This window comes from Hypanus sabinus, chromosome 14 (genome assembly GCF_030144855.1).
Source record: "Hypanus sabinus isolate sHypSab1 chromosome 14, sHypSab1.hap1, whole genome shotgun sequence".
In the NCBI taxonomy this organism is placed as follows: Eukaryota; Metazoa; Chordata; class Chondrichthyes; order Myliobatiformes; family Dasyatidae; genus Hypanus; species Hypanus sabinus.
Window position 1 is genome coordinate 64043737 of NC_082719.1, and position 10631 is coordinate 64054367.

The window sequence follows — 10631 nt, forward strand, 5'->3', positions numbered from 1 at the left end:
GGAGCACCTCAAAGCTGCTTTCTTAAACCCTTATTCTACTATCTACATACAGATGATTGTATGACTAGCTCCAATGCCATCTTCAAATTCGCTGACGATACTACCATTAATAGTCCAATCAGGGATGGCAATGAGCCCCCCTACTGTAGCAAGATGAGTTACTGGATTGAGTGGCCGCACGTGAACAACCGCTCGCTCAACACAAGCAAAACTAAAGAGCTGATTAAAACTGAACAGCTGATTGTTGACTTCAGAAAGAGGAAGAAAAGCAAACATGCACTAGTCTAGATTGGGGGATCAGCAGTGGAGAGAATTAGCTGCTTTAAATTCCTTGGCATTATAATTTTGGATGACCTGTCCAGGGCCCAGCACAGAGATGCAATCATAAGGGAAATGTCTTTTTCTTTATTATAAGATTAAGGAGGTTCAGTTTATCACCATACACTCCAAGGAACTTCTATAGATGTACTGTTAAAAGCGCCCTAACTTTCAGCATAACATAACTTAACATAAGTGTCCATTATGGTCTGGTATGGTAATTCAAATGTGCAAGAGCACAAGAAGCTTTAGAGAGAAGTGGGCACTGCCCAATATATCAAGGGCACATCCCTCCCCACCAGTGGTCATATCTACAAGAGGCAACATCCATCTGCAAGGATCTCCACCACCCAGTTCCTGACATTTGCTCTCATTTGGAGGAGGTTCAGAAACCTGAAGTCCCATACCAACAGGTTCAAGGACAACTACTTCCCTTCAACCATTTGGTTCTTTTACCAACTGGTAAAGCCCTAACCACCACTAAAGTTTAGCTACAGTATTACCACTCTAATCACTTTGCACTAAAAGGGATTTCAGTCTGTTCTTGTTAAAATTGTGTTTTATTTATGTTTAACTTGTATCTTTCTTGTGAATGCTGTTTATCTGATGGTGTGTGCCAGTGATGCTGCTGCTAATAAGCTTTTCCGTTGCACCTGTGCAAAATGTACTTGTGCACATGACAATAAACTTGACTTCAAATCTGTAAAGAATCGAGCTCCTGTCACTTTCCCCAATACTACTATCATCCTTTTGGTTTGTCTGGAGAACAGCTTTTAGATTACTTGAAAAAAAAACAGACTGCTGGAGGAGATCAACATGTCAGACAGCATCTGTTGAGACAAGGAGGTAGTTAACATTCAGGCTGAGACCTGCATCCTGAAACATTTACAATTTCTTTGCCTTCACAGATGCTGCCTGACCCACTGAATTCTCCCAGTAGCTTGCTTTTGCTGTAAATCCCAGCATCTGCAGTCTCTCGTGTCTCCATCTTTTAGACTACTGCCGGCATTAATATTCATTGCCGATCTCAATGTAGCCTTGCTGTTTACAACATAAGCTATTCTCTCCATTGATGCGCACGTTTTCTCTGAAGTATTTTATTTAATTTTGACTTGTCACTACACACCACTCACGTTTTTATTTTAGTTACAGAACTTAATTTAATGCTCATCTCCCTTTGCATATACCCTAGGTTTGCTGATTGCAGAGCTCTATGCTGAATGTCGCCTCAAACTCAAATTCTATTCCAATTCCCTTTATTTACACTCCCAACAAAATGCAATTTCCACAGGCACAACCATATTTCTTTGTCTCAGACTAGGCTTCCCTCTGTGAGACCTAATTCAGAGAACATCTTAACACGATTAACGATGCCCCTTTCATCATGATATTTCTTACTGCTGATTGCAAAGATTGCCTCCACATGCAGTTTTCCATTCTTAAGTCAAAAAGAACACACAGGTCTAGAATGGCAAAAGCAAGTAAGGCTATTTACACCAATCATTATAATCACAAAAAGCAGCTGAAGAGCACAGCAGAGAACAAACACTGAAATCAGTAACGAGGAAAAATACTGATTAAAGAGCTTAAACACCTTGCCAATCCAACAATTTTGAGTACATTTGTAAAGTTGTAACTTTATCTTTTTTCTGCTCTGACTTTTATGCGAGGGTGAGGTGCTGATCCTCCCTTATCAGACAGAGTTCAGTTTGCATCAGTGCGACATGAGCTGACAAAACAAAGAAAATCTCCGCCTTGTTCCAATTACAGATAGCAATATTAATGGAATTTTTTCATCGATATTGCTCATTTTACCAGGTTTGCTCTGCTTTGGTAATTTTAATTAATTTGGAATCTGGAAAGACCTAACGAACATATGCAAGATGAACAGATGTTCAAATATTTCAAATTAATTTAACAATAGCTAAATTCTATACAAAACAGATAGCCTGTAACCCCCAAGTCAGTAAATCAGAAAGAGCTGATTGTGGACTTCAGGAAGGGTAAGATGAAGGAACACATACCAACCCTCATAGAGGGATCAGAAGTGGAGAGAGTGAGAAGCTTCAAGATCTCTGAGGATCTAATATGGTCCCAACATATCGATGAAGCTATAAAGAAGGCAAGACGGCAGCTATACTTCATTAGAAGTCTGAAGAGATTTGGTATGTCAACAAATACACTCAAAACCTTCTATATTTGTACCGTGGAGAGCATTCTGACAGGCTGCAACATTGTCTGGTATGGAGGGGCTACTGTACAGGACCAAAAGAAGCTGCAGAGGGTTGTTAATTTAGTCAGCTCCATCTTGGGTACTAGCCTACAAAGTACCTAGGACATCTTCAAGGAGCGGTATCTCAGAAAGGCAGCCAGGACCACCAGCATCCAGGGCGTGCCCTTTTCTCACTGTTACCATCAGGTAGGAGATACAGAAGCCTGAAGGCACACACTCAGATATTCAGGAACAGCTTCTTCCCCTCTGCCACCCGATTCCTAAACGGACGTTGCACCTGTGAACACTACCTCACTTTTTTAATATATCTTATTTCTGATTTTTGTATGATTTTTAATCTATTCAATATACATATACTGTAATTGAATTATTTATGTATTATTATTATGTTTTGTATTTTTTCTTCTATATTATGTATTGCATTGAACTGCTGCTGCTAAGTTAACAAATTTCACAACACATGCTGGTGTTAATAAACCCGATTCTGATTCTGAAATCGCTGGAAGTCTTCGGACAAATTTAAGCATTGCCAAGAGCTGCCAAGTGAAAGTAAGGGCTGTTATTTTAATGCACATCTGTACACAAACCATCCTATTAAATATGGAAGAGCAGAATGGCTGCTTTCCCAGTCAAAGCAGTTCTTTCCAGCCTGTCTCCAGAATTTAAGACAAAACTGCCAGCAAGACATTGCAGCCTCGTATGGAAGCACCAATACCCTTGAACTGAAAATCCTACAAAAAGTAGTTGAAACAGCCCAGTTCTTCATGGGTAAAGCCCTCCCTACTTGAAATACTGTCATAGTAAAGCAGTATCCATTATCAGGGACCCTACCACCAAGGCCATGCTCTCTTCTCACTGCAGCCATCAAAGAAGATGCAGGAGTCTCAGGACTCACACCACCAGGTTCTGGAACAGTTACTACCCCTCAACCATCAGACTCTTAAACCAGAGGGGATAACTTCACTCAATTTCACTTGCCTCGTCATTGAAAGGTTCCCACAACCAATGAACTCACTTTTAAGGACACTTCAACTCATGTTCATGATATTTATTGCTTATTTATTTATTAATATCATTTCTTTCTTTTAGTATTTGCACAGTTTGTTGTCCTTTGCACATTGTTGAATGCCCAAGTTGGTGCAGTCTTTCATTGATTCGGTTATGGTTATTATTCCACAGATTTATTGGGTATGCCTGTAAGAAAATGAATCTCAGAGTTGTATATGGTGGCATTTAGGTACTTTGATAATAAATTTATTTTGCACTTTGAACTTTGAACTGGCTCAGCACTGCAAGAGAAGAGCAAATGATAAAGATAAAGGAAATCTGAAATAGAAACAGAAAATGCGAAAACATTCATGAGTTTGGGCAGCATCTATGGAGGGAGAAACAGCTAATGTTTCAGATGCTGGACCTTTGAGCTGAACAGACTCCTTCCACGGATGCTGCCTGACCTCCTGAGTGCTTCTGTCATTGACTGCTTTAACTTGATACTATTCTCCTCAAATGAGCAACCTGTCTTTGAAACTGAAACCTGTTGCATCACGGTTCTTGTTGGAAACATTAATGAGGCCCCAGCTCCAATTTCAAACCAGTTTTGACCTCTGTTTGTCCAGCATTGTGGCTGGACCTTAAAGGTGGCACAGATAAATGCATGCCTGTGGTGAACTATGTGCCTGTCGGGACACGCCCCTGCTGACTGCTCCTGTGGCTCCTCCCACAGGCCCCTGTATAAAGGAGACCTGCGGCCTGAAGATCGGCCTCAGTCTCCAGGACCTTGTATGATAGACACTCACTCCTGGTTCCTTCTTCCAGTCAATAAAAGCCGATATCTCGCCTACGTCTCAGTGTGAGTTATTGATGGTGCATCAATTTTATTGACTGGAAGTTTTAAAACATGGAACCCGTTTTGCGTCCGGACCGGTTGGATTTGGACCCTCAAGACCCTGACGCAGCTCTCACTTTTGAACACTGGCTTGCATGCTTCCAATCGTACTTGGCGGAGCTTCGTGCGACTGAACCCGCCGTTATGCACAGAATCCTACTCTCGAGGGTCTCCTCCAAAGTTTACTCCTTTATCCGGGACCTGCCGACCTACGAAGGGGCACTGGACGCCCTCAAACGACAGTACCTGCGGCCGGTGAACACCGTCTACGCAAGACATCGCTTAGCTACCCGGCAACAGCGGCCTGGCGAATCGTGCGCTGAGTTTCTCCGAGCACTACAGACACTCGTCCGAGCTTGTGACTGCAAGACGCTCACGGCAGAACAGCATGCGGAGCTGCTGGTGCGAGACGCCTTTGTGACGGGACTGAGGTCAGTGTACATGCGCCAGCGGCTGCTGGAGAACTCGGATCTTACCTTAAGCTCGGCGATAGAGAAGGCCAACGCTCTAGAAGCTGCGCGGCATAACGCCGACGCTGTCCAGTCGCGCGATTCCCCGCCGGTTTCGTGGACGCCTCAGACCCCGCCACCGCCGGCTCCCGGGAGCGAATTCGCCAACGCCGCCGCCAGTCGCGATTCCACGAGCTCCCCGACCCAGACCACGGCTGTGGCCCGTAAGCAACTCGTGCTTTGTTATTTCTGTGGCCAAAAGAAACATCCTCGACAACGCTGTCCAGCGCGAGAAGCGACCTGCTCCAGCTGCGGAAAGCGGGGCCACTTCGCCAAGGTCTGTAAGTCTCAACCTCGAGCGGAGTGCAGCGCTGCGGGTGAAACGTGGGGGCCGCCATCTTGTATGCCGGGATGTGGGCGGCCATCTTTGTCGACGTCAGCACGCCCCGCCCCCGATCCTCGGATGCTGACCGGGTACCCCGGATGTGAGCGGCCATCTTTGTCGGCGTCAGCATGCCCCGCCCCCGACCCTCCGATGCTGACCGGGTACCCCGACAGCGATCCAACTCTGGCCACTGTGACTCTCGACCAAAGCGCCCCACACCAGCTTGCAAGATCCATGATGGACATCCAGGTGGAGGGGCATTGGACTGGATGCCTGTTTGACACGGGCAGCACTGGGAGTTTTATTCACCCGGACACAGTGCAACGCTGCGGACTTGCAACGCGGCCGGTCAGTCGGAGGTTCCATTTGGCCTCTGGGTCGCAGTCCGCAGACATCCGGGCGGGTTGTGTAGCGACTTTGGTGGTGCAAGGCACAGTATATCGGGACTTTGAACTGCTGGTCATGCCTAATCTGTGTGCACCTGTGCTATTGGGGCTGGACTTCCAGAGCCATCTCGAAAGTGTGACTATGGTATACGACGGGCCCCTCCCACCACTCACTGTCAAGAATCCTCAGTTTTGTGGGACTTCTTCACATACCCCGCTACTGACCACACACACACACGGACACACACATCCCATCCAGAACCAGGCCAACAGCTGCGCTACCGACACTTGCAGCCTCTCCACTCTCAAGATCCCTCCCCCACCGCTGTTCGCCAACCTGACCCCCGACTGTAAACCTGTGGCAACCAAAAGCAGGAGGTACAGCGCGGGGGACCGGGCCTTCATTCAGTCGGAGGTGCAGCGGCTGCTCAGGGAGGGGATCATTGAGCCGAGCACAAGCCCTTGGAGGGCCCAGGTGGTTGTTGTTCGGACTGGGCAGAAAAATAGGATGGTGGTGGACTATAGTCAAACCATCAATAGGTTTACGCAGCTTGACGCATACCCCCTACCCCGCATCGCGGATATGGTCAACCAGATTGCTCAGTATAAGGTGTACTCGACAATAGATCTGAAATCCGCTTATCACCAGCTCCCCATCTGCCCAGAGGACCGCCCCTACACCGCCTTCGAGGCGGGCGGCCGGCTCTATCACTTCCTGCGCGTCCCTTTCGGTGTCACGAATGGTGTCTCTGTCTTCCAGAGGGAAATGGACCGGATGGTGGACCAGTACCAACTGCAGGCCACATTTCCCTATCTGGATAACATCACCATCTGTGGTCATGACAGGCCAGATCACGACGCCAACCTCCAACGGTTTCTCCAAGTGGCCGCAGCTCTGAACCTTACTTATAACAGGGACAAGTGTGTTTTTGGTACCACCCGCCTTGCTATACTTGGGTATGTCGTGGAAAACGGGGTTATTGGGCCTGATCCCGAACGTATGCGCCCCCTGTTAGAGCTCCCTCTTCCCACCACTCTCAAGGCCCTCAGACGGTGCCTGGGGTTTTTTTCCTATTACGCCCAATGGGTCCCCCATTACGCAGACAAGGCTCGCCCCCTGGTCAAGTCTACCTCGTTTCCCCTCTCTGCTGAGGCCTGCGCGGCCTTCAACTGCATTAAAGCGGACATTGCCAAAGCTACGATGCATGCAGTGGACGAGACCGCTCCCTTCCAAGTGGAGTGTGATGCCTCCGATTTCGCTCTGGCTGCTACCCTTAATCAGGAAGGCAGACCAGTAGCATTCTTTTCTCGCACCCTCCAAGGCTCTGAAATTCGGCACTCCGCGGTGGAGAAAGAAGCCCAGGCCATAGTGGAGGCTGTTAGGCACTGGAGGCACTATCTTGCTGGCAAAAGATTCACTGTGCTGACCGACCAGCGCTCGGTTGCGTTCCTGTTCAGCAACCAACAGCGGGGCAAGATCAAAAATGATAAGCTTTTGCGGTGGAGGATAGAACTCTCCACCTACACCTATGATATCCTGTACCGGCCTGGCAGACTCAATGAGCCCCCTGATGCCCTATCCCGGGGAACATGTGCTAGCACACAGCTCGACCAGCTGTACGCCCTTCATGCACAACTTTGCCATCCGGGGGTCACCCGATTTTACCATTTTGTGAAAGCTCGGAACCTGCCGTACTCCCTGGAGGACATCAGGACGATGACCAGGGACTGCCAAATTTGTGCCGAGTGCAAACCGCACTTCTACTGTCCTGACACGGCACAACTTGTCAAGGCCACCCGCCCTTTTGAACGCCTGAGTGTTGACTTTAAGGGCCCCCTTCCCTCCACTGACCGCAATGTCTATTTTCTCAGTGTTATTGACGAGTTCTCACGGATCCCCTTTGCCATCCCCTGCCCCGACACCACTGCCACGTCCGTCATAAAAGCCCTGCGCCAGCTCTTCACTCTGTTCGGGTATCCCTGCTATATCCACAGTGATAGAGGGTCCTCCTTTATGAGTGAGGAGCTGCGCCAGTACTTGCTAGCTAGGGGCATTGCTACCAGTCGGACCACGAGTTATAATCCCCGGGGTAATGGCCAGGTAGAGCGGGAGAATGCCACAGTGTGGAAGGCCACACTTTTAGCCCTCAAGTCCAAAGGGTTGCCGGTCTCTCGATGGCAGGAGGTCCTCCCTGAGGCACTGCACTCTATCCGCTCTCTGTTATGTACGTCCACCAATGCCACCCCTCACGAACGCCTATTCTCTTTTCCCAGGAAGTCTGTCACTGGGACCACCCTACCAGTTTGGCTGACGTCCCCGGGGCCAGTGCTGCTCCGGAAACATGTGAGGAGCAATAAATACTCCCCACTGGTGGAGAGGGTTCACCTTCTCCATGCGAACCCCCAGTATGCTTACGTGGTCTTACCTGATGGGCGGGAGGACACGGTCTCCATCCGCGACCTGGCACCCGCAGGTGCAGCAGACCACTACCCTGAAGGCTCTCCGGTAACTGTGAACCCTGCACCAGAGGTGGCACCGTACTCACCAGGCCCTACACAGACTCCTCACGACACTTGTATACCGGGCGTTTCGTACGCATTTATACCAGGCGCCTCGCACATGCATGAGGGATCACCGGCGCCTAGTGGGCAAGAACACGCGCAACCCCCGTCCCCTGTGCAATCGCCAATGTTGCCGGCACCTATGCGGTCACAGCCGGTGCTATGTAGATCGCAGCGACAGATTCGACCGCCTGATCGGCTTGACTTGTAAGAACCTTCGCTACATGAGGACTTTTTCAAACGAAGGGGGGGTGAATGTGGTGAACTATGTGCCTGTCGGGACACGCCCCTGCTGACTGCTCCTGTGGCTCCTCCCACAGGCCCCTGTATAAAGGAGACCTGCGGCCTGAAGATCGGCCTCAGTCTCCAGGACCTTGTATGATAGACACTCACTCCTGGTTCCTTCTTCCAGTCAATAAAAGCCGATATCTCGCCTACGTCTCAGTGTGAGTTATTGATGGTGCATCAATGCCCAGTAAAACCAATCATCAAAATGTACCACTTACAGATAACACTGTTCCACACATATAGGAAATGATTCACCTTACGGAATGTTTATTGTTGTCAAGTCAGTTAATTATATGGAATAAAAATGCCTATTCCCCAGCCTTCACAATTAACTTAGCATGAACAGCACAGAAACCAAAGGTTTTGCAGATTAACTGTTCACACAAGCTGTATTCTCAATGGTAATTCTGATTTATCATTTGGATTTTAATAAGGTGTAATGGGCACATTGTGATAATTAACAACTGTATTTGTACTGAACAAGATTCAATAATCCAAATCACAAAAACAAAAGCTGCACTTGGAAAGCTGTTTAAGGTGAGAAACTGGTATCCTTATTCCCACCAGAGCTGCATATTTTCTGAAATTGAAAACCAAAAGCAAAACTGCACACACTAAAAATCAGAATAAAACAGAAATTGATGGAAATATAATGTATGTTGGTTTGCACTTTGAAGTAGAGGTGTTAATACCCACAACTGCACCATTGAATAAAAAAGCATGTACTAATGAGAGAAACACAATTATTTCTTAGGTAAAACATAACAAGCCCTCCCACAGCATTCTGTAGTGAATCAAGTGATCACTCTGCTATACATTTAGCAAACTTAAGATCACTATTAATTGTACTGTGGGTGGAGTTGTGGTAATTACCTATTCAATTTTGTTTTGTCTACCATCTGGGTGAAGTATAAATTCTCCCAAGAAATTATGGCAGAAACACACGTGTACAATTAAAATCAGTCATGCCATAATTTTCTGCAATTCCTGCATCATAACACTATACACTCTGTAAGGTGTGGTTTACTCATTAACCAAACATTCATGAAGAGCTGCATTTGCTGAGACGTGTACAAGTTTTTATTAAACCTGGCAATATTACAAGATCACAGCTACATCTGGAAGCTGTAACAGCATGCTGTTGGAAAACATAATATTAGAGTATCTCTTTTTATGAACAATTTTCCTGATATCAAATGATCTTAATTGTTACTCTTATTATTATGTAAAGCCACAGATTAGAGATTTGGGTTAAATTCTGGCATCCTGCATCAGTTAACAGAGAAGATGTCAACTCCACAATATTTGGTACCAATTAGTGATTGTTATACTCCAAGACACAAATCCAAAGAGATCTAAATAAGCAAGGCAACTTGCCAGTAACTGTTGTATCTCTAAAAGCAGCTTCATAGACCTCTGACCACGTTCTGAATAGCAAAGCCTGGAGAACAGACAAGGCAGGAAGGATGGTGGGTTAGTAGCTATCATGGAGAGCTCAGAAGCATTTATGTCTTTGTAGACAATAACACTCACTAAAGAATACTCATTGTCAAGTAACTTAGTGGAGTGAGCAAAAAATAGGTCCATATGCCTATGAAATGTATCTAAGGACTGTTTAGGGAAGACAATAGATGAGTCTGAAAAGAAGACTCATCTATATTTTTGTCATTGAGTTTATGGACATAAGACAGTAACAGTAAGAGACCAAATGTTTTGAACCTTTGGGCAACTATTAAGGATGTCCATTGGCTAAAGTTGACAATACTCCAAATCATTCTCAGCAGCAATCCTTGCTTTCCGTGCAGTTGAACAGTCTACTGATAGTGTGCCAGGCTGCTGAAGCTGGTGTAAGTGGCACACCTCAACACTACTTCCTTGTATTTCCTACTCCCTCAGCAAACTCCAAAATAAAACTCCTAATAAAACAAGTTTACAAAAAAAAAATAGGCTCACAATGAGTGAAAAAAGGACTGCATCAAGAAAATCAGGAGAAAGAATCATATATTCAGTCTTTTCTGTTCTGCAATTCTTTCAAGAGAAGGAATAATGTAAGTTAAAGGTAAAATAAATGTTAATAGCTGCCTACCTCTTGGTCCTGATTTTCAAAATAGTGCACAAGGGCTCA

General features: G+C 46.4%; 1 protein-coding gene across 1 annotated transcript; it reads left to right on the plus strand.

Moving 5' to 3' along the window:
• Nucleotides 1-4212: 4212 nt before the first annotated feature.
• On the plus strand, nt 4213-8571 carry LOC132404485 (uncharacterized). Its single transcript, XM_059988641.1, has 2 exons — nt 4213-5369; nt 6102-8571. Exons 1-2 carry the CDS (start codon nt 4449-4451, stop codon nt 8427-8429), a joined length of 3249 nt encoding a protein of 1082 aa, XP_059844624.1. The 5' UTR covers nt 4213-4448; the 3' UTR covers nt 8430-8571.
• Nucleotides 8572-10631: the final 2060 nt, after the last annotated feature.

Bases quoted from the DNA above. Each gene is read 5' to 3' on its own strand.
- LOC132404485 (XM_059988641.1), top strand. From the start codon at position 4,449: ATGGAACCCGTTTTGCGTCCGGACCGGTTGGATTTGGACCCTCAAGAC. The intron at 5,370-6,101 runs TGTGAGCGGCCA...GAGGGGATCATT, and splicing joins TGCTGACCGGGTACCCCGGA to GAGCCGAGCACAAGCCCTTG.